Source organism: Venturia canescens, chromosome 8, assembly GCF_019457755.1.
Source record: "Venturia canescens isolate UGA chromosome 8, ASM1945775v1, whole genome shotgun sequence".
In the NCBI taxonomy this organism is placed as follows: Eukaryota; Metazoa; Arthropoda; class Insecta; order Hymenoptera; family Ichneumonidae; genus Venturia; species Venturia canescens.
In genome coordinates this window covers 14,010,637-14,035,237 of record NC_057428.1, presented here as the reverse complement: position 1 = coordinate 14,035,237, position 24,601 = coordinate 14,010,637, and the positions used below count along the sequence as shown (strand labels likewise).

The 24,601-nt window shown below is 43.1% G+C and overlaps 2 protein-coding genes across 7 annotated transcripts in view; one reads left to right on the top strand and one right to left on the bottom strand.

Moving 5' to 3' along the window:
- The window catches only part of LOC122414569 (kin of IRRE-like protein 2), a 103,170-nt gene that overhangs the window by 53,075 nt on the left and 25,494 nt on the right, over positions 1–24,601 (top strand). For all 4 annotated transcript variants that reach the window (XM_043425965.1, XM_043425964.1, XM_043425966.1 and 1 more), the window contains exon 2: positions 10,548–10,675. In XM_043425965.1, coding sequence (XP_043281900.1) covers positions 10,651–10,675 — 25 coding nt within the window. In that variant the 5' untranslated portion in view covers positions 10,548–10,650. The remainder of the gene's footprint in view (positions 1–10,547; positions 10,676–24,601) is intronic.
- LOC122414571 (uncharacterized) lies at positions 21,178–24,533 on the bottom strand. 3 transcript variants are annotated; one of them, XM_043425968.1, is made up of 9 exons: positions 23,597–23,837; positions 23,321–23,506; positions 23,030–23,107; positions 22,833–22,955; positions 22,437–22,517; positions 22,240–22,362; positions 21,895–22,136; positions 21,589–21,757; positions 21,179–21,442 (listed from the first exon to the last, which is right to left on the bottom strand). In XM_043425968.1, the coding sequence occupies exons 1-9, from the start codon at positions 23,835–23,837 to the stop codon at positions 21,303–21,305; spliced, it is 1,383 nt and encodes a 460-aa protein (XP_043281903.1). In that variant the 3' UTR covers positions 21,179–21,302. The 3 variants fall into 3 exon arrangements, with proteins under 3 accessions (XP_043281906.1, XP_043281903.1, XP_043281905.1); XM_043425971.1 differs by lacking the exons at positions 22,437–22,517; positions 22,833–22,955 and adding an exon at positions 24,314–24,533 and having other exon boundaries at positions 21,178–21,442; XM_043425970.1 differs by lacking the exon at positions 23,030–23,107.

The window sequence follows — 24,601 nt, the reverse complement described above, 5'->3', positions numbered from 1 at the left end:
GCACCCTCTACAGACGCTAGTTTCGTCGGGAGCGCTCCCCCGCCGTGCGAGGCTCGGAACAATACCCCAAGCCGGTGGCGAATTTTCGTTGAAATAACAGTTGAAAGCACACGGCGCTGTGAAAAATGTCGTCGTCGTTGTCGTCCTCGGCTCCCGCGCCCCGCGAGACTCACGGAAGCAAATAAAGTAGAAAAACCGGGGCGAAAGCCGACCGGGCGTGTTCCTACTATCGTCCGTGTCGGGTCCGCACTCGCCCGTGTGTTTCTCAGCCCCCGCGCCTCCGTACAAACACACACGAGTTGTTACATCGAGCCCGCATGTGGAGTTCAGTCTCAATGCGCCAGTTTCGTGCCGTCTCCAAAACCACGTGTTTTTGCACACGTTCCTGGCCGACACATGTTTTTCGGCGACGCGGAGATGCTGAAAATCGAGTTCGATCCGCTCCTCCACCGCGCGAGCCCACGATTCTCCCGCGATGCATGCAGCGAACAGTCGATTATGTAATTTTAGATTAAAATCGATGGATCCCCGGAGCATCCCGCGTCCGCGGGAACGTCGCACGACCTGTACGGGGATGAGGATGCATAAATTTGTAAAAATATCAACATGCAGAACCATGCGCACACGGAAATTTTTCACGCCCAACCTTTTATGGTTCGCCCCTGCATATTTACAGGAATTTTCAGCTCGACTTTACACACACCTGTGCACATTATTTATATATACTCGCCGTACACACACGAACGAGTCGCGTCCCTCGTGCAGATACCTATGCATACACGCGAACACACGTATGAATCGAGAAAAACTTCTTTTTTGTCCATCAACGCGAGAGTCAGAAACGCGTGTGCGTGCTCAGTGAATGCGGGATACACAAAAGCTAACCCCGGGATGCTGCGAACACGCGTATTCCCGGGCATTTGCACAATCCGCGAGCTCCACTGAGAGGGAGAGAGAGAGGAGATATAAAGGAGGTAAGATAATGGGACTTTCCGGAGTGCGCAGCACGGACACGCATTATGTGTGACATTCATATCCTTCGCGTTCCTCTGATTTTTTTAATCCTCCCCATCTTCCTCGTCTTTTCCTCACGCTCTTTTCACCCTCGTTGTCAGCCCTCTCCCGCTGCCTCGGCAAAGTTTGCATTTCGTTGATGTTGAAGAGAACAGAGAAAGGGGAATGCGCGGGATGGGAGCTGGAAATAGAGAAAATAGTATTAAAAGGCAGCAGCAGCAGGTTGGGGTTGACGAGAGCGTCGACGGGAGGCTGCGCCGCCGCGCGGTGCGTTAATGCCATATTTTTATTTTATGCCCCGTGCACAGTCACATACGCCCGCAGACGTTTCGCGAGCGCAAAAACCCCTCAGCCATACATAAGCTTTGGATATGCATGCGCACAAATTTATATTGCGAATGTGCGTCGCTCTGTGTGTGTGTGTATGTGTGTGTCTTTATGTATAATAATATCGCGGATGTAAGTCATGTGGACGTGCGACATCCGGATGAGGAAATCCTCCCCCCGGCTCCCTCGCTTCCTCTCGCTGGGCCCTGCACACTCTCCGACGAGGCAGACACACCGAGGTACGCGGTTAGAATAAATATCCGGATGCCGGAGGTTTGCTGTACGGCGTCGACGTCTACGTGGTGAGAGAGACTCGAGCGCTGACGCTAGCATACATTTTCTCCTGCCACGATTCTCTCGCTGCGCAACTTTCATTCGTCCATATGTAAGAAAACAGAAAAAAAACACGAATTACACGTTAAACGCTTTGTCGCTCTGTACCAACATCAAATTTTTAAGGTTCGTTGTCTCCGCGCGAATTTTCCGCGACTTTCCACTCCTTGCAGCGAACCCCTGTTCGCGCAGGCTTTTATTAAGGCGGAAGATCCTAACGCGGAATCGTTGTTCGCTCCATTCGCCAATATTTTTCTTTTCCCCCTCGTCAGCCTCGAGTAACGAACTTCCCTGTCCGTAACAACCGACGGATACGTGCGCAGGCCGTCGGAAATTCCATCTTCTTCCCCCCGGCCCCGCCGTCGTACTCGAATTTCTTCCGGAGCAGCCGAGAAACCTGCTGCGAAACGTTTCTACCGCTCCTGCAGTACACACCGGTCGGATTGTAATGGAGTCGAGAGATATTACGTCCTAATGCACTACATCTATAGAGCCTGCTCGCCACGAAATATATATCGTTGCTTCGAAACAATCGCACACTGAAAACGGCGCGCTTTGGCCGAACAGAGTGCGGAAAACTAATCAGAGTTGGACCCAGGACGGTGGCGTGACGAAGGATTTACCAGGCACCACCAGACGACGTACGAGTTATATAAGTAGAACGAGTCAACGTGTGGTCAGACTTAAGCGCATCGACCGCCGCTTGTCTCCGCGCTTCGGGGAGAAACAAAACGCTTCGCATTTATTTCTCTGTTATAATAGTTTTTCGATATAATGTTTTTTCATTATTTGTGAAATTTTTTTCGAATTGTTCTGTTGAAATTATTTACAGTTGGTTTCATCATTTTTTATATGGAATTTTTTTTTACATTTTTCGTGATATGGTCAGGGAACAAGGGGCCATCAATGGACCAACCTTTTTTTCTCTAGGTTTCTCTATTGTAATAGAAATTTTGTGTGATTTTTTTCATTTTTTTTTACTGTCGTTCTAGTCATTTTGAGGTTCTCGTGGCAATGGTGGCGAAGGGATTGGTGTGCCTGCGGGATTGGGTTTTGGTGTTTTTCATTTCGGTGGCGAGCACAATTCTTTCGTCCTCTGTACAAAGTACTTTGAAAGTTTCGCAATTTTTCAACAGTTTTTGCAACTTTTGCTCCGCGGAGAATACGCGAAGCGTGCCGGTGGCCGATGATTATCTTGCGTTTTCGAAATAATCTTGGAATCGGGTTGGTCGACGTTTTTTCATGCTCGCTGAACTTTTGAATTTGAAAATGGGCCGAAATCGTTCGAATTTTTTTGACGTTCTCGTCAAATGTAAATGTCGGAATTTCGTGGAGCCACAGGCAACTTTCGAATCGTGATTTTTGATCTCCCGAAAGGTTCGTCGTCTCGGTTCAACGATTTTTTATTGAACGCAGCAAAACTTTTTTCACCAAACACGGGTGCACGTAAAATATTGATTTTTGGGAGCGAGTCTCTTCATTTTTGGAGAAACGAATAGCCAGCACTGCCCAGGGAATTAAACTCGGTATTTTCTCCACTGTTTGACCACATGATACCAATCGGGGAGTCGTAAAGCCCCGCGTTCCAGTCCCCTCCCGCCCATTAAAGGGGAAATTATACACAAAAATATTCTAGTGCACACAGCGCGGAGATCCGCCGATGCGCATGTGTACGAAATATGGATATTGCATTGGAACTTACGACGTAAGTACGTCTCCCAAGGCCTGTATAACCTCGTTAGGGAAAGGGAGTTGGCTGAAAGGCGATGCCAGGCGGTCCCAGCGGAGAAGCAGCCCGTAGCAGCGTTCGCCTCTTGGAAACGACTTTGACACTCAATATTAATTATGAGCGAGAATCTCGATACGCGCGAAACGTCCGTGCGCGGCCTGACGCACGAAGATGCGGTGCTGGCAGGTTCCTCGAGTGCCTAAAACGACTCGGAGGCGTACTTGGCCAAAAACTCGGTCCCGAGACTCGGGGGTTTTTCGTTCTGTGAGAATCGCGAGAATTTTTAGGCTTCAACGTTCGAGGATGCGGGGAAAAAAAGTTTTGATTTCCAGTGAAGCCCCGACGACGCTAGAGTTTGCAAACATTGATTATTCACTAATTTTTAATTACACGAAATCGCGTTAATGTAGATTGAATAAGCGCGAATTGAAAATTCGGTAGGAAAAAAAATCGGAGAATTACTGGAATCGTTGGAGAGCTTTTTTAGATGATTTCGCTGGACTCCAACGTTGCAAACTTCAACGCCACACTGCCCTTTTATTAGGATCGAAAGCTCGCTTTATTTTTCCATTCGCATCGAATTCGTTACTTTTCGAAACGATCAATAAAATCCAGGAGATAGAATATGAGGGCGCACATTTTCTGAACGATAGCCGGAGCACGAAGAAACGGAAAAACACATGAAAAAAGAAGTATGATAAAAGTATAAATCTCGGTGATACAGTACACGTAAATAAAAGAGATAAAGCGCGCAAGAGACGCGGAGAAGGCATGCTCGAGAAGAACAGAAGGGGAAACGGGAAATGCTGACGTGAAAAAAAGCTTGATGGACGGAGAATTTAATTATCCGGTTGTTTGTGAAAATATGTAAAAAAAGAAGGAATTCAAGTGTCGTGTATGTGTATATTTTCTCTCTCGCGCGCGCGTGTGTTTCTAATCCACCGGATAGCTTTGCCGTTTAATGCTGCATAAGCTGTCGAGAGTTTTTCCTGTTCCCGTTGTTTCCGGTAGGGTGCTTCAATAGGATCCGCGGCTAGGCTCGAAAAAATCAGTTTACTCTGTTCCGGGTTCGTTAAAATTCTGAATTGGGTCAGAGAAAACTGGCTAAATTTGCGAGCTCGAGATCGCAACTTGTTTAAATCGTGCGACGATTCTACTCTGAATATTTTGAAGATAATAAAGATAAAAAATAATAATGATCGTCCAAAAGCGAGTGTCGTCATTTGAGCTCGCGCGGCCTGTTTTTCTCTCCCGAATCTGCCCGCGCGAGTCTGTTCCATTCCCTTTTCGTTCGCTTTCTCTCTTTCTCCGTCTCGCTCTCTGTCTCCATAAGCGTAGATTGTTTCCACGCTCTTGTAATCTAATCTCTTCGTTCTCATTTTCCTTCCTCACTTTCTCTCTCTCTCTCTCGCTGTGTCTTTGCCCGCTCACGAGATACAAACCTATTTAGTCGGCTGGTCCGAACCAGCTCGACGAAGACTCCATTTCCACTTGAAGCCAAAGTGTATTATCGCCCTCTGGCGGCGCCCGCACCAAGCAACTTCCCTTTTCTCCTTTTTCTCGGTCCGCGCGCCCGAGGTTCTTACGCAACGCACATCTGGGTCCGTTTCTGCTGCAGGAAAATCTACGAGCGGATATCCAACCGCGCGGCGACAAGCCGTTGCAGGAGGGAAAAGCCAGATTTACTTTTTTTCTCCTGCCTCAAAAATCCGGCTCTTTTGACTCGCCGCTGCTCTTTCCCTCTCTTTCTAATACACTCTCGAGGATTATTTCGATTTTTTTATTGCTCCACGCCTCGGTGTGCGATCCGACGGAGAACGCCATAATCTTTCGGTGCGCGCATACTTGTGAAAAAGGCACGCGTGTCTTTGTGTGAGTGCTGTCAAGCAACGCTGATGTCGCTGCTCCCGGTTACAAAGGACCTGCAATCCTCGCTAACGAGGGGATCTAACTTTTTACGGGGGCTCACGCTCTTGCTCCCCTTGCCCCACAGCAGCCCAGTTCCGCCTACTTTCCTCCTCGTTTCCTACGAGATGATGAAAAAATGAGGAAAACGTATACAGCAGAAAAAAAATGGAAAATCTGCTCGACTCGCGCCTCTCTCCGGCTCTCCTCGCCTGGCTTCCTGCTCCTTTTCCTTCTGCCAGTTCGTTTGATCCTCGCGAGTTCAAATGTTTCGTTCCTTTTCGCACATTACGACGTTCGAGCTCGACTGTTTCGATGCCCTCGCATCGATTTTTATCACACCCTTCCTTCCCAACTAGAAAATAAAATTCCGTTTGGAAAACACGCTGAAAGTTGGAAAATGTTGAAAAATTTACTACTCCGAGAATATATTCGGGTGCACTAATTCTCCCAAAACTCACCTCGAGGACTCGCGTAATCATAACTCAGCAAAAAATATATTTCAGCCAATTAGACATTTCTGCAGAGACGCCTCCGAATTCTACCTTAATTAGATCCCCGGTTCGTGCGCCGACGAAATATTGCTGGCCAAGAACAATGCTGGGTAAAGACTTTTAAGGATTCCGCACTCCCGGATCGACCTGCGGAGATTCTGTTTCTACTTTTTTGTTGATTCATCAACGTTGGCGAAGGGCACGAAGGAAATAAAAGTGGTTCCGGGGCTCGTGAATCTCCATTTCGCAGTGTTGTCGTGGAACGATCTAAAATTAATAATAATTGTTGTTGTTGCTGCCCGCGGGATTTTTTTTCGAGACCAACTGCAGCGGCGTGTTGATATAAATTTAAATGAAATCTCTTGAGCAGAGGAAAATTTCGTACGGCGTGCTCATTCGTTCTCTCGGGGATGGTAAAATCCCTCGATGCTTCGCGTCCATGTCGCAAGCGAGTATTCGCACATACTCCGTATACGCGAACGTCGATGTAAACACGAATTCGTTCGTTCTCCACTCGCCCGCACGAATTGTTGTGTTGACTTCATTCAAGTTTCACGATTAAACTTTGTTTCTCCGGTGCAATTATTACTGCATTTCGATTCGATCACGCGAGGCCGCGCAAACAAAGAAAATAATCATTTCCTGCTGCTCTGGCGCTCATACTGCGAGTACGCGTTGATTCTGGTTCAGGTTTTCAAATACCGTTCTCATCTTTACGCGGACACTACAAAATCGAGCGCTTTTCTTCGCTCTGCAAAGAATATAAACTGGATCGATTTTTACTCCCTAATTTAAGATGTAATCACTTTAAACTAATGTCAGAGTTATTAATTCGAAATTGTAAAGAAATTTTTTCAACTTATCTTTTGCCTAATGAAACTACAAGCCATTAAGGGGATCCATCACTGATCGAACCCCAAATTTCATTCGTCCCTGGCGAAAATACAAGAAGAAAAAAATATCTTTGTTACTGGTGAGACAATGGTCTAGAATTTTTCCCCAAATCTTCAGTATTGTGTACGTTTTTCATAAACTTCGTAAGAAGCGTTCATGCGTCATATGGAAAGATAAACGATTTTTCTTCGTATTTAAACACGTTTATCTGAACAACGAATGAGACGACCCCCTTAAAATTTGATACGCGTGTCAGTCGACTAGCCATTTAAACTCTGTGTAAATTTCAAGACTTTCTTAAGAAAATCCTCTCGTGTATGAACTACCTTAAACTGAAATTAAAAAAACTAGTCACACTCGTCGCTGTGTTTTTGACGTTTCTTCGAAATGTTTATACCCAAACTTTATTCAAAATAGTGAATTCGTTGCTCGCTTTGAAACATATACAAATCATAGTGAAATATCAAAAGGGGAGTGACTGAAACACACGTCACTCGCACAGTTTGCAAAATTTGTAATTCAAAAGTGCTTCCCCCTCCCTCCGCCGCGCTTGCTCACTCTTCCGGCTTTATTCTGTAGAGCAGCAAATTTTTTCAGCCTCACGAATTTCACACCATTAATCCATGCAAATTCGTCAAGCCAGCCATGTTCCCAATTTGTAACTCGGTTGTACGGGCACGCTGCTTTTTTTTCCTTCCTGCGGCCTCGAGTTTCCTCGCATAAACCTGCTCGTGTACGAATACACGTTAACACGCGCTTTTTCCATGTACACACGTTCGTTATTCGGGTTCTGAATCATGTTGGTTAATCTTTCGCACAATATTTAGCCCCGTTAAAAATGAATCGTCTTGTAAATTATTGGAGAAAAACCTCGTCGGTTTTCTCATTGTGGACGCGTACTTCGTTTATTTTTCTCCGTTTGTTTATTCAACGAGGCAACTCTTGAAATTCACACATTTTTATGATTTTCTCGAAAGGTCACGAGCCTCAGCTTGATTCAGAATGGATTTCGCATGTACGTGATGAATAACATAACAATCGCATTTATAATGTACCCCGAAACTGCGAATGCCCGGTTTTCTCTTCACACACACAACCGCCAGACTTTACGTTGAAAAATTGAATTTTTAATGCCCTCGTTCGTAACCTCGGCTGCGGTTTCAATACCGTCGGTTGATACGCGTCCTAAAAATATTCGTGACAAGAGGCCATTCCGTATGTCCAGCATTCCCGATTCATCTCTTCCTGCTATTTGCTTTCGTCGTTATTTTATTGCATCATTTGAACGTCGTGATCGCAGGGCGTTTGTCAAATGTTTCGTTTTCGCAGAAAAATCGGTCGTTTGACCCCTGCTGACCGTCGGGGTCGCGTTGACCCACATCAAATTCGTGACTTTTGGACCGAGCAAAAAAGCTCGCTCATCGAACAAAGTCCCAAATGGTTGGGTTATTAAAAAAAAAAAACATCTTCGAATTTACAGTACATTTTTTTTGACGAAGGAAACCTTTTTGTCAGCGTGACCGAGCCGAAACTCGTTTTCACTTAGACTTCGATCGCAGTGCAATGGATCGTCGTGCCTCTGCGATCAGGCTTTCCCACTCGCCCATTTTTCAATCGTTTCGATGAAAAACTCAAACTCGTTACAATATTTATTCCCTACTTACTTCCGGAATACATAAATTAGTTTCCAAAAGTTCTTGGACAAGTAATTGAAGCAATTTTGGAGTGAATTTGACGAAAACTTGAAAAAATTCACCACCGTCCTTCGAATTATTGTTCTCCAGGAATTTTTAGCTTCTAAATGAACGCTCGTGCACGTACATTGTGCGAAGCAACTGCATAGTAGGGCATGGCGGATCTTTAGTGGATGAACATCGGTTGGCTACGGTTGCGAATGCATGACCTGTGACCTCGGGCTCAGGTACGCTCCGAGCTAACGAAACACACTGGCGGTAAACGTTAATTCACTCGCGTTTCGCGAATTCATGACATTCCCCATCACATGGGAGGCAACGCAGTACGTGCACAGGGCGCTTCCGAGAGCGAGCGAGTGCATTCGGGGCTCGTAAAGCGTTCGATTTATTTTCAAATTCCATTCGAAATTCATTTTTGTCAAAAATTCATCTCTTCGCGTTCGAAATGGAAAATCGGAACACGAATTTATCGGAAAATCATTAGGGTTTCAACAAAAAAACCCCGGAAATGAAAGCTTTCAGCAATCGCTGAGGAAATCCTTTTCGATATATTGGGCCAAATCGGCGGGGAAGATTAAAATAGAAAAACCTTGAAACTAATTTATTAACGTGGCCTAGAAAAGCCTCCGGGGCTTGAACTCTTCACGTGTGTTATCATAAATACAAAGTACGTTAGCCAAAGCTCAGTTTCCATGCGCACGCACATCACACGATTTTCCTCGGCTCCGGGGGCGCCACTTCGACCTGAATATTCTCATTCGAAGCAGCTGCAAGACCATTAGGAACAGCGGTGTAACGGAAAATCAGATTCCCTTGCTAAACCCTATTCGCTGTTTAGTCCGTCTTTGTGGTGGCTTGGCATGGCGATTATTTACAGTGCGAGTTTCATCCTAGTAAGAAATACAAAAATTCGTGGTTTGTGGATTAATCAACGTTCTCAGAAATTCGAGTGACGAACAATTCTATTATTCGAAAGAGGAAGAAACGTTGAAGCTTTTTCGTCTACTTTATCGAACGAGGCACACATTTTGGTGCATTATTTCTTGAAAAATGATTATCAAAACTCAACTCAATCAACGAACTCGGTAACTGCATAAATTGTCGAGCGATGTACGAGCTTGATATTCAGATTATTATACAACGCAACTGTATGCTTCGAAATTCATTCGTTGTTTCACATTCCCTAGTTCCAATCAATCCCTGGAGAAGATATAATCTCTGAGCCCCATCCCTGCGTACGTTTACACGCACCAGTATACGCATGGGCATGGGAATAAAACTGAATGCTAGCTTTTGCTGCTGACCATGGTTAATTGAATACTCTGGATCATTTGGAACTGCGACAGCAATCATTGGCTCTGTAAAGTGTTGCTCTTTAATCCCTCCCTTTCTCTCTCTCTCTCTCGTTCTCTAACAATATGTCAGTGGGAATGAAAGCATTTGAACATTGTGGATAAACGTGTCAATGTGATGGATTTCAGTGGAAACTGATTTTCATTCTTTCTATGCTCTTCTCGTTTTCACCATTTTTTTCATTCACCTCCAAACTGCATTTCTCGTGAGTGATTTGAAAAAAGGCAATAAATTTTGACGATTTTTTTTCATTATTTCAGTGCCTATCGGCGAGTTCAATTATTCGAATTCTGCGGATATTAAAATATGCTTATTCCCGATTATCCGAAAACGAAAGATTTTGCGATTCGCGTATCAGTTTACGTTCGCAGTGCCAAGATTGTTTCGAAGTGCATAGATACAAATTTATTAAATTCCGATACAAAGTGAGGATTAAACTCTGCACAGGATTAACGAACCGAGCCGCGAGGGCTCTCTGTTCCGACGTCATAATTAATCGGAAGAAGGATCGAGCACTCTTGAGAGACAGGCGAAGATATAAGCGTCAGAATCCTCGGATCAATCGTCCGGTTTCATCGTCCATTGGTCCTTTATGAAATTTATTTTCTCATTATTGAATGAAGGGAGGCTAAATTGTAATTGGTTTGAACAGGAGCATTTACTGTCCAATTTAAAGCTGCCTCGAGCGTATTTCACTCGAGACGATGTTTTTCATTGAATGTCTCTGGTAAATTTGAGGATGAATGAAAAACCTTGTAACTATACGAGTCATTAAAAATGCCAATGTTTTAAATATATTTTCAGTTTGCCAGGGCATTCAAAACTTTGACGAGACGCCACAATACACCGAGGTGAATCCAGGCCAGGATGCCAAACTCGTGTGTCGTGTAACTGCCAAGCAGGGCCAATGCATTTGGCAAAAGGACCAAAAGGTAAGTTCGCTCCTTCATAGAACTTCGTCTCCCGAATTGCATTAAACTTGAACTTTCCTAGCATCAATTTTTTTCATAACCCACAAGTTTCATAAACGTACAACGAACTTTATTTCACTCTCAGCATGTTCCGGTCGTCGGACACGACTTTTTTTCTCTATTTTAGTTGGTACAGAAGGTGTGAAATAGTCGGGTGTTTGTAACAATCATCTCACTTGTGAGGGGAGAAAAAGAGCAGTTTTTATACGAGAAGAAAAGGTTAGCCCTCGTTACGAGGGTGTAATTTTCCTTTTTCGCGTGGCCTGATTCACGCCACGTACAATCGCGAACGATGCCTCGGGATATCTGCGGTCCTCGTGGTGATATATTTTCTGTGTACCCAACATACACTGCGCTTCATAGCGATGTACGTGTATAAAGCAAGTAGCGAAAACTTGATTGGGGATGAAACGAGAAACCGAGACGAGAACTCTGTTTGTCCGAGTCTCGAGTTTGTGTTTCGATTTTTTTAAATCTCATTTTACGTCCTTTTTCGAGGCTACCTTGCGCAGGGAACGGAGGATGAAAGGGATGAAACTGATCGCCCTCGAAATCCCTGACGAAAGAAATATCAGAGAAAGCACTCCGAAATAACCGCCGGAGTTTCGCGTGAAAATCCTCTTTAAATCCAAGAGCGAATCGACCTGTTTTTCAGCATCTACAAAAATAACCGATCCGACTTTCAAACCTGATTACGAAAGGTCGGAACCTCGATCCATCCCACTTCGAACAACAAATCGGCTTGGGTGCTGCGACAACGAAATTTCATCGTCACTTCTGATCGTCATCGGCAACTCAGATTTTTCATCAAAATCGTTTACACCCGCAAGACATAAAAGTCGTCGTCTCGACGAGCGCGATTCATTTTGCACGAACCTGTAGAGACTGATGACTCAGAATATATTTTTCCGGGGGATCCCCGGCGTTTGTGAACCTTCACCCTCTCACCAGGCTCATTCGAGTGTTGACCGAGAATTGCTAAGAATAGAATTTCCGGGGGATCCCCTGCGTCCAACGCATGCCCCCGCCAGGCTGACTCGTTGTACCGGGAGAAAGTAAACTCGTCGAGAGTTTCCGTCTCGGTCTCGATAGCCAGTCGCAACGCCAGGAGGCACCTTGTTCATTGATATGATTACGAGGGGGACTTTACCGAGGATCTTAACAGCCGGAGCCGATGTCATGAGACCCTCAGGTCAGTAATGTGGTTGCAAAAAGTACGAGCCTTGGATACAAGCCGGTACGGGGGGCTACGGTCAGAAACGTTGCGAAGGAGTAGAGCCTGGGGTGGGGCGAGTCTTTTGAAATTTCGCACGTACGCTCGTGTGCGGCGTTGTTGACCGTGCGCTGGTATCAGGCACGCGGATTCCGCGAGGAGCGCGAGCGACGCAGTGTGTGACGAATGCGCAATTCGTCGATAAGAAATATGATTCTAATCTTTCGCAAGAGCGTATTTTTGGTGGCGCAAATTGGGCACTCGAAATTTGGACTGATTTCTAGCCTCTGAGAAGTCGCGGTTGTATAGAAAAAGCTTCTGCTTCTGCCATTTATCATACGTCTATCGTTAATCTCTTTTAAAGATCGGTAACATTATTTTTATCGTCGCTATGGATTTTTTACATTTTTTTTTATCTTCGAGACAGTTTGTATCAGAAATTTATAGAGAATTAGTGCGGAGCCTGCGCGAGAGAATCTAAAATTTGTAAGACTGAGATTTTTAGACTTGCAGACTTATATTTTTCGTACAACATATTCAGCAAAGTGAATCTTTTGTCTTGAGTTTTATTTACGAGAGAAATTTCGCGAGGGGAGTTTCAACTCCGCGTCAATCGAACCCACCCGGGTCAAAAATTATAATAATTATTTGAAAAATTCGCGAAAGCCTGATACAGAAGGATTTGATTTTTGCATCCATCGGGAGCGTTGCTTCCCACGCCCGGGGCTTTATATTTGCTTCACACCATTGCTGCGAGCTATGGTGCGTGTGCCCCGGGATAGAGCCCCGAGTGACTGCAAAACAGAATGTCAACCATGAAAGAGCGATGATAAACACGTTCGAGCGGAGATTCTTGAGGATTTTCTTCCCCCATGCATGTTTCTCCCCACTCCTTCTCCCAAGCTTGATCAAGTGAGTTGACAGCACCTCGACCTCAAGGACGTCACGTATTTATACTCAAGATATCATGTAGCTGCTCGGTTGATAACCGCGCGAACTTTTATTCCGAACATTTTTCCTCGAGGCGGCGCGCGTTCGTGTGCTAATAACCAAGTGCCGAGTCGTCAACTTTGGAAAAATGAAATTTATTTGTGGACTTCAAGTTGATAGTCGGAGCTGCACGATGCGAGCGTGACCGCACCGTCCCCCCACCATGGTTTCCCATCTGCTTCCCCGTCGCCCCTTGCGCTCGTGAGATACAGAATAGAAAGAGAACGGCAGTACTCTACAGAATACATGGCCGTATGGTTTTGATCTCACCAGTGAGGCAACCAGAACCAATCGAACCAAAACTACTATTCAGAAGGGGACGGTGACGTCGCGCCACGCTATTGTTAATTCCGGTAACGTGCGTTTTCATTCTTCAAATTTCTTCAAAGTTCTTTGAAAACCGCGAGTGTTTGGGATCTTCGATAAAATCGTTTTTTCATATCGCGTGAATTAAAACGAAAAATATGTACGAGCTTTGCACGACTTGTGAAAAACCTTCGGTCAATGAGGCGAACCTGGCGACGTTGAGGATCGTGGTCATTACATCAGGCATTGGGCTCGCGCTGCTAGGAGGAGTTCTCGGTGCCCTTGCGTTGCCGTTGATAGGTTTCGGCGTGGGAGGAGTTGCGGCAGGATCGGCAGCAGCGGCGTGGCAATCGTCGATCGGCGCTGTAGCTGCAGGCTCTCTTTTCGCGACGTTACAATCATTGGGCGCCACCGGACTGGGGATCCTGTTGTTTGGATCGGTCGGGACTCTCACCGGTGGGGCATTAGGTGTGCTTGCATCCATCGCCAGCAAACTGGGCTGGTGTACGTGCGTCTCCGATGTTCTTCCAACGAAAACACAGTAAAAATAATTGGAAATGGAACGATGAATCATCGCGTTCGAGCATGAATTACTTTTCGAAGCCATTGATACTCGTAATTCCGTCGTTGTTCATTCATCAGCAACAAACTTGTTTTCTTATATACGTTTTAATTTTTTGATATTTTTCTAACCATTTTTTGATAATGAAACTTCAGAAACTGGCGACTCGACTAAGAATCTCTGTGAAGAGCGTAGCGTTGAAAAAAACGAACAATTTTTTCCGTCTTGATATTTTTTTGAATTTAAGGTACTAATGTGATAACTAAGATTGAAAAAATCGACCATTTTGTTACAGATTTCAGCAATATTATTTGTTAATGTTATCAATAAATAGATTGTAACTCTCAATTCGTTACGATTCCTAAATCATTTAAAAAACAACAAATTTCAAGAAGAAGTCCTGGACGACTTCGTTAGATGAATTCTTATTAAATAACCTGCTGTTCCTCGATGAAAAAAAACCGCGCAATCTTCCGGTCTCTTATTTTCCTGTTTGTTTTTTTTAATCCGTAGGCTTTCGCCCGAAGAGTACACAGTCTCGAAACTTTTTCTTGTCTCTCAATATTCAGCGAGTTCTTCGAGGCCGGTGGCGAGGTCATATTTGAATAACATTTATTCAATTAAGGATAAAAATCCAGGGAAGATTGAGAGCTAAGAGTTAAGAGGTTCTCTGTCGGGTTCGCACCGCGATCGTTTATATATAGAAAAGTCGCATAGCCTGTGTACATAGATATAGGCAGTTTATTTCCCGTCAAGGAAAATGAAACATTTCGGATCATTATTGTCGATTGTTCGCCTCGACAGAACTTCCTCCCCGCGACGTCTGGTTTCTTTTCATTCCTACACTTTTTGCAAGCTGCTTCTTTTACGCTCATTTCTCCTTCGTTCTCTTTGCCATCTCGTGCGGTATTTATGCTTTTTTTTCACTCCCTTTCCCCTCCTTTTTTTATCATCCGCCGCTGCATTTTACCTCGATCGACCCTTAGCACCCGGCCATCGGCCAAATCGGGTTTCCTCTATCAGGAAGCGTAGTGCTTTCCACTATTCTCTCTTTCTCTCTGGCATCGCGATCTCTCTACACGTATATATAATGGAGAGAGATTTCAAGTCGACTGCAATATACGATATTGCTGATAATGGCCGTTCCCGAGTCCACCGCGTTGCTGCGAATTTTAATCCGACTCCTTTTTCTATGGGCCGCACTGTATCGCGATTTCCTCCTCCTCGATTTTCCCCTCTTTTAAAAAACGTGGAGCACCGTTGTCCACGCACATTTTTTCACTGAGTTTCAACAGCCCCGATGACTCTTCGATGCTTGCGCGCTCGAGATCGTTACTTCAGGGTCGATTATTTCTTGCACGCTTGTCGGGAATCGCGAATCGAAACGGAGGAAAAGAAACGAAGTTTTCTGGCCCCGGTTCTGTAATTCAGTTTCATTTCGTACGATCCAGTTCGATGGCTCGGGACTTTCGTTTTTTTTCATCCCCTCGCTTCCTCTCCCGCACTCGATGAATCTTTTTCGTTCGTTATCGCAGTTGGCGCGCATAAATCCATCGACGCAAGTTCCTGGGACAAATTTGACGAGAAAAGTTTGTTCGATGCGGCGATGCACGAGCTGTTGGCCGCTCCGCACGCGATTTTATGGCAAACTCCCGCGTTTCGAGCTTAGTATTAATGTGTACATAGGCAGCGGGGGCGTTCGATCTATTTTAAAATTTTTATTCCGCCCCTCGAAATACTCGTTCATCCATCAATATCCGCGCGAGTCTCGTTAGCCCCGAGCGTCGTGTGGGTGCAACGCGTGCGCGTGTGTGTACGAGATTTTATGCATCAATCATCGCGAGTTACTCCACAGAAACTTATGCATATATGGCTATTTATTTTAATTGATATTTGTACACGCGAGAGCGTGCGAGTGCAGTGGAAATTAATATTCCGCACTGTTTCACGAAATGACTAACAATGCTTCCGAAAACTGGCTTTTCTCGTATTAGCGATCGCGTGCACCGCGTATTTCGCACATTAGCAAAAAAGTTGATCAACGCTCTACCGAAGATTGCTCGCTCCATCAACTTGAAACGTTTAAATTCGCATCTCCAATTCGATTTAGTGAATTTATTGATTAGTATCGGGGAGACTTCCGGAAGAAATGGGCTTGTGTGAGCCGAGGAAATTCGCTGGGGATCGAAAAATTTGGAGCGGAGCAGTTGCGAGAGGCCTCAAGATTCACGGTTTCCGTGTGCTCGGAGTAAATCGCTCGGGCGAAGCTCCCCCGATTAGGGGTGAATTACAGCAATATTGGAATGCGCAAGCTCTCGGAGTGGCATCTCAATATTTGGGGGCTTGAAGATCGTTGAATTGAGGTTACAGATTAAGTACGTTGAAACTATTCCTCGGGTAGTCTTCAGGCTATGAAAAATGCACGCTCGAACAATCTTCCGATGACTTTCCCCCAGTGAAATGTGGGCCGCCGCGCTCTCCACTCGTGCTCCAGGATTAAATGAAGTTTCTAATTATAAATGGAAAAATTATTCACGAGGATATAATCAGGGGTATAACTTTTTCACTGATTGAAGTCCCGCGGCTTTTCTACGGGCGAGTCACTACTTCATCAAGCTGAGCGCGACAGAGGGTAGAGAGCCCGGGGGTGGGATGACTCGAAAGCTCGATAATGGCATATCCAAAGTTAACCACGAAAATTGTCGACGGGGTGGCTCTTTCCGCTGCAAAGTTTTCCGCGTTCCGGTCACGTCTCATTTTTCTTTCTCTCCTTTCCCTCGCGAGGCATTCGGTTCCCACTATATAACCGTCTTTTCGCAACCTCCGTGATTAAGTTCTCTCCCTTTCTGCCGAGCCAAAGAGGCTGAGCAGGCGGGATCTCTCGGTGAAGGGATCGAAGGAACACAAAGAAAATGGGCACGTCGATGGAGCAGCGGGAACTCGGGAAGGTCGAAGGAAAAGGAAGCTTCGAAGGGGCTCGCAGCAGCGCGCGGCAAGGAGCCTTCCCGTGGAACCCGTGCAAAGGGTGGGCGCGAGTTGGGCTTGGACTTGGAAGAGAGGTAGTTAAGGGAGGAGACGCGAGCGAGATTGAGAGAGGAGTTGCCGGCTTCCGGCGCAGCGGAGAACGAATTCGAGACTCCTTCGTGTCACCGCGTGATCACGCGGCCACCGATGCACGGGAATCACAAGGAAATATGAAGTTGGGTCATCGTCATCGTCGTTATACCCCGCCCGCGTGTGTGTAACGAAAGAGGGAGAAGAGGGAAATGCCGATCGCTCGTGGTAATATGCGTCAAACTAAAAGATCGACGATCCGTCGGCCTGGAATCGAGGGGTCGTTAATCAACGCTTTCCCACCACCGAACACGTAAATATATAACCGGCTCGGATCCCCGCGTCGCTCCAAAGTGCCAGGGGCTCTCTCGCTGGAATAAGGCATCGTTATATATTTCGCGGTGAGCACGAAATCTACGAGGTCATGGAAAAATTGACTAAAATATGATTTATCCGTCGAACTGATATGCATCCGCCAATAACCAGGCTCCTCTTCGTGCATTATATTTCAAAAATATATAATCCCTAATACGTCTCGTATTTTTGGTGGTCATCTCCATGATCTACGACGTCCTCGCACGGACGAATGAGTGACGCTTTCGTGTTCTCCAGGGCTCCGGTTTCACCGTATGGTGCGTTGTGGATCGTTGAAAATCAAGCCGCACTGCAAAAGTACGAAAAAGCAGACCAATTTTTCAGGTTTTCAAAATAATGGAACGCCGCGTGAAAAATTGTTGTGTTGTAAAAACAAAAAAAAAAACGTTCTGAAACTCAAAGTTTCTTGTTACGAGAAATTTGTAACAGTCGCGAGGGCAGAATCAGTAGCCGAAAATTCTCGAAATAAACATTGAAAATGTAAAAAGTTTTTTCCGGTGTTTTGCACAACTTCAGGAATTTTGATAATGTTGGAAAAAGTAGGAGGAAAGCAAGACGGTTGAACTTGATAGACGTTGATGGATTTAGGACAACTTTTATCATGAAAATTTCCCAGCAAAAGTTCATTCCACTGACCATTCTGTGAATATATTTCTTGGGCGTTTCTTTCCGTCATTCGTTTTTTATTTCGTTTTTGCTGAGGCCACCTTCTTGCAGATCGGGGAGGAAAGAGCGTGACGATAATTCCTCCGTTAACGGAGAAAGATTTTACGCCACTTGAACACTTGGCACACGGCCCTTGGTATCAAAGCCCTCACTCTTTCTATACACGTCTGTTTATGTGTACATATATATTCGAGCATCCCTTGGCTCGCTTCCTCGAAAGCTGTCTAGCTCTCGTAGTGGCCCACTCACGTCTCTCCATTTCATATATTTACGGTTTATACGTTCGTATCAAACGTTTATATATGTATTTATATCTTGGATACATACATGCACAAACGACGTATGAGTTTATGTGTATGAAGACACACGGGAGGTGTGTCCATAAGGACTTATGGTGGATACGAAATCGAGAATCGAATTTGGCTACGTTCGGGCATCCAATTTTCTTCGAAGTTAGCTCTACTTTTAAAAGGAGGGTGGATCACGAAATCAAAATAATCAGAATTTGATCAAATTCGGTGATAACATTCTTTGGCATCAAGTACAAAAATACTATTTTTTTCAACATTTTTCACCGCATGGTTACCGAATAATTGAGCGTTAAATCGAAGTTTTCTCATACACGTGAAATTTAGTGTTCAATTACTGGAGAGCTATGTGGTAGAAAAATCTAAAAAAACATATATTGTCAAATATATTTTTAAGAAATATATTTATCAATTTTTATGAAATTCTTATAATTTTGAAATTATTTATGTTTTTAACATGGTTTAGGATGGCAACATTGTATCGTCGCGATCCAACCTCCTTAACAGATTTCTGCAAATTATGAATATACTTTTTGTGATTACGCTGAAGTTTGCAACGTTAAGAAACCCTCCAATAATTTAAGTAATTCTTCAATTTCGTATCCCGTTGAATTTGCAATTCGTAGTTTTCCAACCTGCACCGATATATCGCGAATTAAAAAAATGGCTAAAAAAGTCGCAAACTTCAGCGTCGTTTTTTTGTGCGGGAATACGAATGAATAATTAATTAATAAAAACGAAATGTTATAAACGAGAATGTTAGCGCTTAAATCAGTGAAAAACTGAGATGACAGGAAACATTCGAAGCTGATCCGAAGCTCCTTTGGAGTCCTGTGAACTCAAAAACGCTGGAATCCTCGATGATTTTATTATTCAACTCAAATTTGCAAAAATCTTTCGCCACTTTTTCAATGTTTCTTTGAACCGCGGTCAAAAATCGCAATCGCAATCAAATATTTAGAAGATTCAAGAAGAAACTGATTTCGTCGTTACTCAAATGATCGCTGCAACGAAACTCGAAAGCCTGTGACACAGCGCGGAGCACACTACGAAGGAAAAAACTTGCGCGAGACATCGCGAGCCAAATGCGCCCTTGCCCGGCTGGTGCAGCGTGCGTCAATCGAATATCTTTCAAATGCGAAATCTTCCTTGTCACAGAAAATTAGAGTCTCCAAGCTAGCTCTCGATCTCCGTGAAAACGAGGCAAGAAAAAAAAAGAATTTTTCAAATCATCATTATTTCCACCGGACCATAGAACCGTGCGTAATCTTGCGTGTAACAATGATTTGCGAATCTTCCGATAATAAAACCCGTTAATCCACTCGATATTATAGATAAACGTTATCATGGAGAGTGAAGAATCGATATTTCGTTCAAGATAAAAGAGAAAAAGTACAAAACGCTGTTACATCCTATCTAGCCCTAGCGCGAGCTCAATACTCGATATACGCGAGATAATAAAGTGACTACAGAGATAGGTTGCTAACAAAAGTAAATAGCTGAAAATCCACTAGCATTCCACAAGGTTGTTGGGTGCACGGAGGAGTACAAACCTCAAGTTACCGCGTACAGCACATAAATTTCAATCAAGGAAGCTTTTAAAAAAGCTAACGAAAGCTTGGGGATATAGCGAGGGAGATAGTACAGAGCGGGAATAAGCACGCTCTCATTTTATATCTATACATTGATACAGTGGAAGTACAGAGCGTGTTAAAAGTTGCCCCGGGGGCTGTCGAGGTCAGGATCCCGGACAACGGCAAAGAAAGCAGCTCCCAGCAATCTTTCATTTCTTCGATAGCGCAGGAGACATCGCAGCACGAAAAAAACGTCACGAAGATCCAATGCATCGTGTCGCAGTAAGAAGAGCCATGGGAGGCCAAGGGCTCATGGGAGTTGTAATTTGTACCAATTCTTCGGGACGTAGCTCATGCACTCAGTTTTGAGACGAGCTGTACTATATGTGCGGGGCAGAGGATATAAAGCTTGGCAAAAGAAGAGAAACTAGTCTGGTGTATGGTACACTGGGATGCTGGGAGGAGGATAGTGCTCGGAGCTCGGCGGGCTTCTATTAAGGGCGAGAGAGGAGCAGGGCAACGTAGCTATTAACTCGGTTGGCCCTGCTCGTATATAGCTGGCCTGCCAGAGGTGAGAGGTGAAACGTTCGTTTCGCGAGAACGAGAAGAAGAAGGAGAGGAACGAGGAGGATAAGTGTAGTGGAGGAAGCTTGGGGTCAAATTGGACCGGGGTTGGGGGCAGAACGAGTCTGGGGTTTGGAAAAAATGGAAATATTGTTGATGCGGAAGGTTGCTTGTATTTTTATGGCTCGTTTGGATGATTAGTGAGCGTCCAAGCGACGAAGATCGTCGCGAATTATTCCCAATGCTCTATACTTTTATCTCGCAAGTTTCATTTTACCTCGATCTGTTCGCGTGGGTAGTTGCGCTGCGAGAAAAGCTCTTTTCTCGTCCTCCCTGCTCCGCCCGGTTCCACCCGCGGATTTCTCTTCCCTCCTGACATCTGCCAAGCTTTTCCTGGCTTCTGGGGTCTCTGGCGTTGGGATTTCTGCCTCGTTCTCACTCGTCGTGGCGGCGGGGGGCGCCGGCAGCAGCGCAGGGAAGACTACAAAGCCCCGCCTAGAAAATTTCCTAGGTACCTCCTTAGGGTATTGTCAGGCTGCCATGCTGCCTTGGTAAGGCGCTTGTAAGGCCACCTGATGACACCCTGTTCCAAAATGTTACGCCCTAAAACAAATGGCCATGACCAGGTTGTTTGGTCAGGCCCGAATAGGGCGCCCTGGCCCGGGTCGGATCACGCTCGTTTACAGACCCTGATTAGGTTATCTGACCGGGCGGTGATCAGGGTTTTCGACTAGGCTACTGTCAGATTGTCCCTACATGAAAATCTCGTGCAAATATACTTCTAGAAGACATCATTATTTTATAAATATTTATTAAATCAATCATGTAAATTATAAATCTTTTTTTAAATATTTTTACATGTGTAACATATAAATTAATAATTATGTTTTATAAACATAAATTATGTTTTTTAAATTGTCAAGTTTGAGGAACATGTGGATACAGAGTCTAATTTTATATTCTTAAAAATACGCGTTTATTGGGAATTTTTTTGGCGTATAGCCCGATTTCCATCCCAATCCTTGGCATTGTTGATGACTCTGCCAACAGCTTGCTCAAAATCTTTGACGCTTACGGATTTCTTCTCGTCGCTGGCGAATTTTGCGATAACAACATCTGAAAACAGCAAATATCAATTAAATTCTCGATATTTTAATTTTCGTTAAGATAGTGAAAATTGTATCCACGTCCAATTATTATTTGAATAAATACTGAATATTTGAATAAATATATTAGTAAATATAAAATATTTGAATAAATACCTTGAACGCACGAGAAGAATTTAGTTTTGGAAAGGACTTGCTTTCTTCCCGTATTCTTCACTGCGGTGAATTGTACAACAATGTCTCGAGAGATGAATTTTTTGAAAATATCCCGTACGGTCTGTTGCATTGGCACGGAAATACTAGCAATCCGCCACATGCTTGCAATCTGAAACATAAATAAATTTAAATATGATAATAAATGAACATAAAAATAAAATAAAAAATTTTCCCACTGAAAATTGAGTTCGAAAAATCTGTGGAGAAGTAGTTTTTATAGTGAGTTGAATATAAACGCAAACTCACAATGTCATTACGAAATTTTTCATCGGCGAGTAGTTTAGCCTCGAAGTCCATAAAGTCTTGCATATTTTTTAATGGCAGAATTAAATTATGTTTTTTGGTTGGACTGCTGAAGTTTGGAAGCTCGGACATCTTGTTGGCTACAGTTTCTGTACACATAATTTTCAGTTCTTCTAGTTGAGTCGATATTTGCGCCAAATGAAGGCTTTGTGCATAGAAACCTTTAGTCACGGCTGCTTTGATATCTGAAACATATAAAATCATAAATTTATGGAATTGACTTGAAACATCGAATGAGCATTATATTTCCCATTACAAAATCAAATTTTATTTTTAAAAAATACTGACCTTCCAATGAAGCACCATCTTTCATTACTGATACCATGTCGTCGAATAGCATAAGAGGTGGTGTACTCTCCTGTCGTGTTTGAGTCTTTGTAAAAGACTCGGGGATGATTTTGTTTTGCACCACTAGAAATTAGAAATTCCATTTGTTAGAAACGACAAAAACCATGTTTTGGAATATGAAAAAAATTGCAAGAAACCTTTGATCTTTTTTGTCGACTCTTTCTCTTTTCTTTTAGATACTGTCTCCGAGGCAGCTGCTGGTTCAAGCGTCTCGGATACTGAAAATAATAAATATAAAATTGATCTCAGATTCCAAAAAAATTCTAGATGATGGAAATAGAGTCTCCGTTAAATCATCACAAAGAACTTTGGCTACAAATCTTCCTTTCATATTCTTTTTGAGTCAAATATTCTTATCTAGTCAAAAAAATACTTGGATTCAGATTTTTAGAGTCAAAATGTAATCAAATCTCTAGTAAAAAAAAAAAAAAAAACAGAATCCGATTTTCAGAGATTATCTAGTCAAAAAAATATTTAGAATCACATTTTTAGAGTCAAAATCTAGTCAAATTTCATATTAAAAAAATACTAACCTTTCAATAAATTACAGTCATTTATTACCGAAACCATGTCGTTAAATAGCATAAGAGGAGGTGTGCTCTCATGTCGTATTTGAGTACTTGTAAAAGACTCGGGGATGATTTTGTTTTGCACCACTAGAAATTAGAAATTCTATTTGTTAAAAACGAGAAGAACCATGTTTTGGAATATAAAAAAAATTACAAGAAACCTTTGATCTTTTTTGTCGACTCTTTCTCTTTTGTTTTAGATACTGTTTCCGAAGTAGCTAGCTCAAACGTTTCGGATACTGAAAATAATGAATATCAAATTGATCTCAGATTCCAAAATATTTCTAGATGATGGAAATAGAGTCTCCGTTAAATCATCACAAAGAACTTTGGCTACAAATCTTCCTTTCATATTCTTTTTGAGTCAAATATTCTTATCTAGTCAAAAAAATACTTGGATTCAAATTTTCAGAATCAATATCTAAATATACTAAATAACTAAAAATACTTACTTAGATTCAGATTTTCATCCGTCAATTCAGGAACCTCCCAAAGACTGTTAGAAACCCGTTCTCCCGTTTTATAGGATTCCATTGCCATCCTAGCTTTGTCACTTGAAGAATATTCATCGTCAGTAGAGAATGCATGGTCTTTTTGGTCGAGTATTCTCAATTTTTTCAAGCCTTCTTGATAAGTTCCTGTGAAGTCGAAAGCAAATTGGTACATATTCAGGAAAAAATATAGTGGCAAATGATGAAATAATAATAATATCAAGTAATTTAACTTACTAGCTCTGCCGCGTACAGTGACTGCATAAGCTGGCCAATCCTCCGGTGCTGGAGCACAACATTCGATAAGTGAATGCAGTAATGCTGAATTCTCTTCATCATATGGTGGGGGCATAAATTTTGCCATGAGTCCATCGGTGTTTTTATCATAAGCTATCCAACTACTTGGAATAACATCGACTGATTTTTTTTGTCCGTCATTCTCTTCTCTGAATTCAACCAGTTTGAAAACGTTATCCATCTACACAGTACAAAAAAATATGACACTTTTCTTCTTATTTGAATCATGATTATTTTTACTTATTATAAACAGTTTTATAATTATACAAATTATACATATTACACCGTTAGACATGAGGAAAACTTTTTTTGCTTCAAACAAGTCACGACCACGCGTAATTTTTGAGGTTATTGCTAATGTTTTTCCATCATTCATTTATTGTGCAAGTATCTTACTTTGAAAAAATCTTTTCTTTTGATTTTTTCCTTCTCATTTTCGAAATATAAATGATATCTCGACTTACGAAGGTCATGAATTCCGTTTGTGCAAACAACGAAATGGCGCGGTCATTTTTAGGTTATAATTTTCGTTTTGAGCAATATTCTGGACCGTTTATACTTTCAGGTTTTTTTTTCGTGAAATCATTGAAAATTCGTAATAGTGATTGATTATGCATGGAAAAGTCATGTTAATAAATATAAAGAAAAAAAACTTACGATTTGCCGAATTCTGAGATGACGGTAGTACACGTTCCAACTTCAAGCGTTTGTTCCGAACTGTCCAGTATCGACGACGCGAAATGCGATGTGATAATTTTGAGGTTAGAATTGTTCTTGTCTCCTGCGTTATTTTCAGTCATACATACTTCAATTTTTTTTTATGTTTCAACACTCACAGAGGTAATGGTAATTGCTCATAAAAATAAAGTGGGAATTTCAAATTACGAATTGAGATATACATTCCCATATAGAGAAAAAAATCAGAAAAAAGTACACATTAGAATG

What these genes read in the sequence shown, in the direction of transcription:
- LOC122414571 (XM_043425968.1), bottom strand. Translation starts at nt 23,837, where the DNA reads ATGGATAACGTTTTCAAACTGGTTGAATTCAGAGAAGAGAATGACGGA. An exon ending in GTCGACAAAAAAGATCAAAG is followed by an intron (nt 22,363 to 22,436) that starts GTTTCTTGCAAT and finishes TCTAATTTCTAG; the next exon opens with TGGTGCAAAACAAAATCATC. An exon ending in ATTCTTCTCGTGCGTTCAAG is followed by an intron (nt 21,443 to 21,588) that starts GTATTTATTCAA and finishes TGCTGTTTTCAG; the next exon opens with ATGTTGTTATCGCAAAATTC.